This window comes from Phragmites australis, chromosome 16, assembly GCF_958298935.1.
Source record: "Phragmites australis chromosome 16, lpPhrAust1.1, whole genome shotgun sequence".
NCBI lineage: Eukaryota > Viridiplantae > Streptophyta > Magnoliopsida > Poales > Poaceae > Phragmites > Phragmites australis.
This window is the reverse complement of record NC_084936.1, coordinates 28731749-28733998: the sequence shown is the minus strand read 5'-3', so window position 1 is coordinate 28733998 and position 2250 is coordinate 28731749. Positions and strand designations below refer to the sequence as shown.

Genomic DNA, 2250 nt, shown 5'->3' with positions numbered 1-2250 from the left:
GCTCCATCCACTAGAGAGGAGGAATAGGAGGAGTGTGGTAGGGGAGGATGAGTAGATGAGCATCTCCGTCGACCACTCAGAGAAGCAAGAGGTAGTACGTGGACTACTCGGAGAAACGGTAGGTAGTACGTGGACGATCCCTTCGAAGTAGATAAGGTGGGTGTTAAGTAAGATACACATATTTTTAACACCTCTATCGATAAATACTTGAATGAATTCAAGAAAGGTTATTCAAAAGTCGGTATTTTAAAAAAGAAAAATAAACAATTCATGTGGGGTCCACACAAACGGATGTCAGCAACACGGTTATATATACGTCCAATGCCCATATAGCCACCCTCCCCATCACCCTTTAGCATTTCGCATCATCAAAACATCACAGCGCCAACTAACGTTAGCATATTGCCCAAAACAGCAAACGCAAACACGGACCGCATTGCAATGTGCAATTGCTCCGAGCAAACTCGATGCCACCACGAGGCCCTGCTCCCGCCAACCAAGGCCTGCCCCGCGCTGGGTGACCGCCTGAGGTCGGCGCGGAGCGGAGACGGCAGCGCGGTCGCCGAGGTGGCGTCCATCGTGCGCCTCGCCGCGCCGATCGTCGGCGCGGGGCTGCTCATGTACATGCGCTCCCTCGTGTCCATGCTCTTTCTTGGCCGGCTCGGCCGCCTGCCTCTCGCCGGTGGCTCCCTCGCGCTCGGCTTCGCCAACATCACCGGGTACTCCGTGCTCTCCGGCCTCGCCGCCGGCATGGACCCCGTATGTGGCCAGGCGTTCGGCGCCGGCCGCACGTCCATCCTCACCGCCGCGCTCCGCCGCACTGTCTTGCTGCTCCTGGCCGCGTCCGTTCCCATCAGCCTGCTCTGGCTCGCCATGCACCGCGTACTCGTAGCCACTGGCCAGGACCCCGACATTGCGGCCGCCGCGTACGACTTCATCCTGTGCTCGCTCCCGGACCTCGTCGTGCAGTCCTTCCTCCACCCGCTCCGCGTGTATCTCCGGGCACAATCCATCACCCTCCCGCTCACGTACGCCGCCGGCGCGGCGCTCTTGCTCCATGTTCCCATCAACTGCCTCCTCGTGCATAGCCTCCACCTAGAGATCCGCGGCGTCGCGCTCGGCGCCGTTTGCACCAACCTGAACTTCCTGCTGTTCCTTATGGCTTACGTCTACATTTTCGGACTAATGCATGGCAATGACGGCAATGGCAAAGCCAGCGCGTGCGCGACGCCGGCAGAGGAGGGTGCGGTGGAGTGGAGGTGCTATGTGAGGCTCTCCGTGCACAGCTGCATGTCAGTATGCTTGGAGTGGTGGTGGTACGAGATCATGGTGCTGCTCTGCGGCGTGCTCGCCGACCCGAAGGCGGCGGTGGCTGCAATGGGGATACTGATACAGACCACGTCTCTGTTGTACATCTTCCCGCACTCCCTCAGCGGCGCCGTGTCCACGCGCGTCGGGCATGAGCTCGGAGCGGGGCGGCCTGAGCGCGCGCGCCTCGCGGCTCGCGTCGGGCTTGCCTGCGGTGCCGCGCTCGGCCTCGTGGCGTGCGCGTTCGCGGCGTCTGTGAGAGGGGTGTGGGCGCGGATGTTCACCACCGAAGCCGCCATACTCCGGCTGGCGTCTGCGGCGCTGCCCATACTCGGCGCGGCCGAGCTGGGCAACTGTCCGCAGACGGCCGGATGCGGTGTGCTGCGCGGCAGCGCGCGGCCGGAGAAGGGGGCGAGGATTAACGTCGCGGCCTTCTACGGCGTCGGCATGCCGGCCGCGCTCGCGCTGGCGTTCTGGCCCGCGCGGCTCGACTTCCCCGGCATGTGGACCGGCATGCTCGCCGCACAGATGGTGTGCGCGGCGCTGATGCTGCACGCCGTGCAAAGCACTGACTGGGCCGAGCAGGCCGTCCGCGCGCTCGAGCTGATGGGCGCTATCGTCGCCGAGGTCGATGACGACGTCAAAAGCGTGCATGCAGACGCGGCCAAAGCAAAGGCAGACAACGGCGTGCTCGTGGTGAACTGGTGACCGTGCTAACTTGATCGTCACGGAGTATTCAATCCTTGATTTTTTTTTTGTTTCCTTTTTCACTTTTGCTCCTTGAACGTCCATTGGTATTTTTTTAGCATTTGGAACGATGGATATTGGGTGCATTGCATCCTTCCGACCTATTTTTCCCTCTTCGAATTATGAATTGAAGAGAGGAAAGATTTTCGGCAAGGATGTTGAAAAGAGAGTGCACCGCATGGAGGTTGCAAATAG

General features: G+C 60.5%; 1 protein-coding gene across 1 annotated transcript; it reads left to right on the top strand.

Annotated features, from left to right (window-relative positions):
• Positions 1-337: 337 nt before the first annotated feature.
• On the top strand, positions 338-2250 carry LOC133896043 (protein DETOXIFICATION 49-like). The gene has a single exon (XM_062336556.1). The coding sequence runs from the start codon at positions 442-444 to the stop codon at positions 2014-2016; it is 1575 nt and encodes a 524-aa protein (XP_062192540.1). The 5' UTR covers positions 338-441; the 3' UTR covers positions 2017-2250.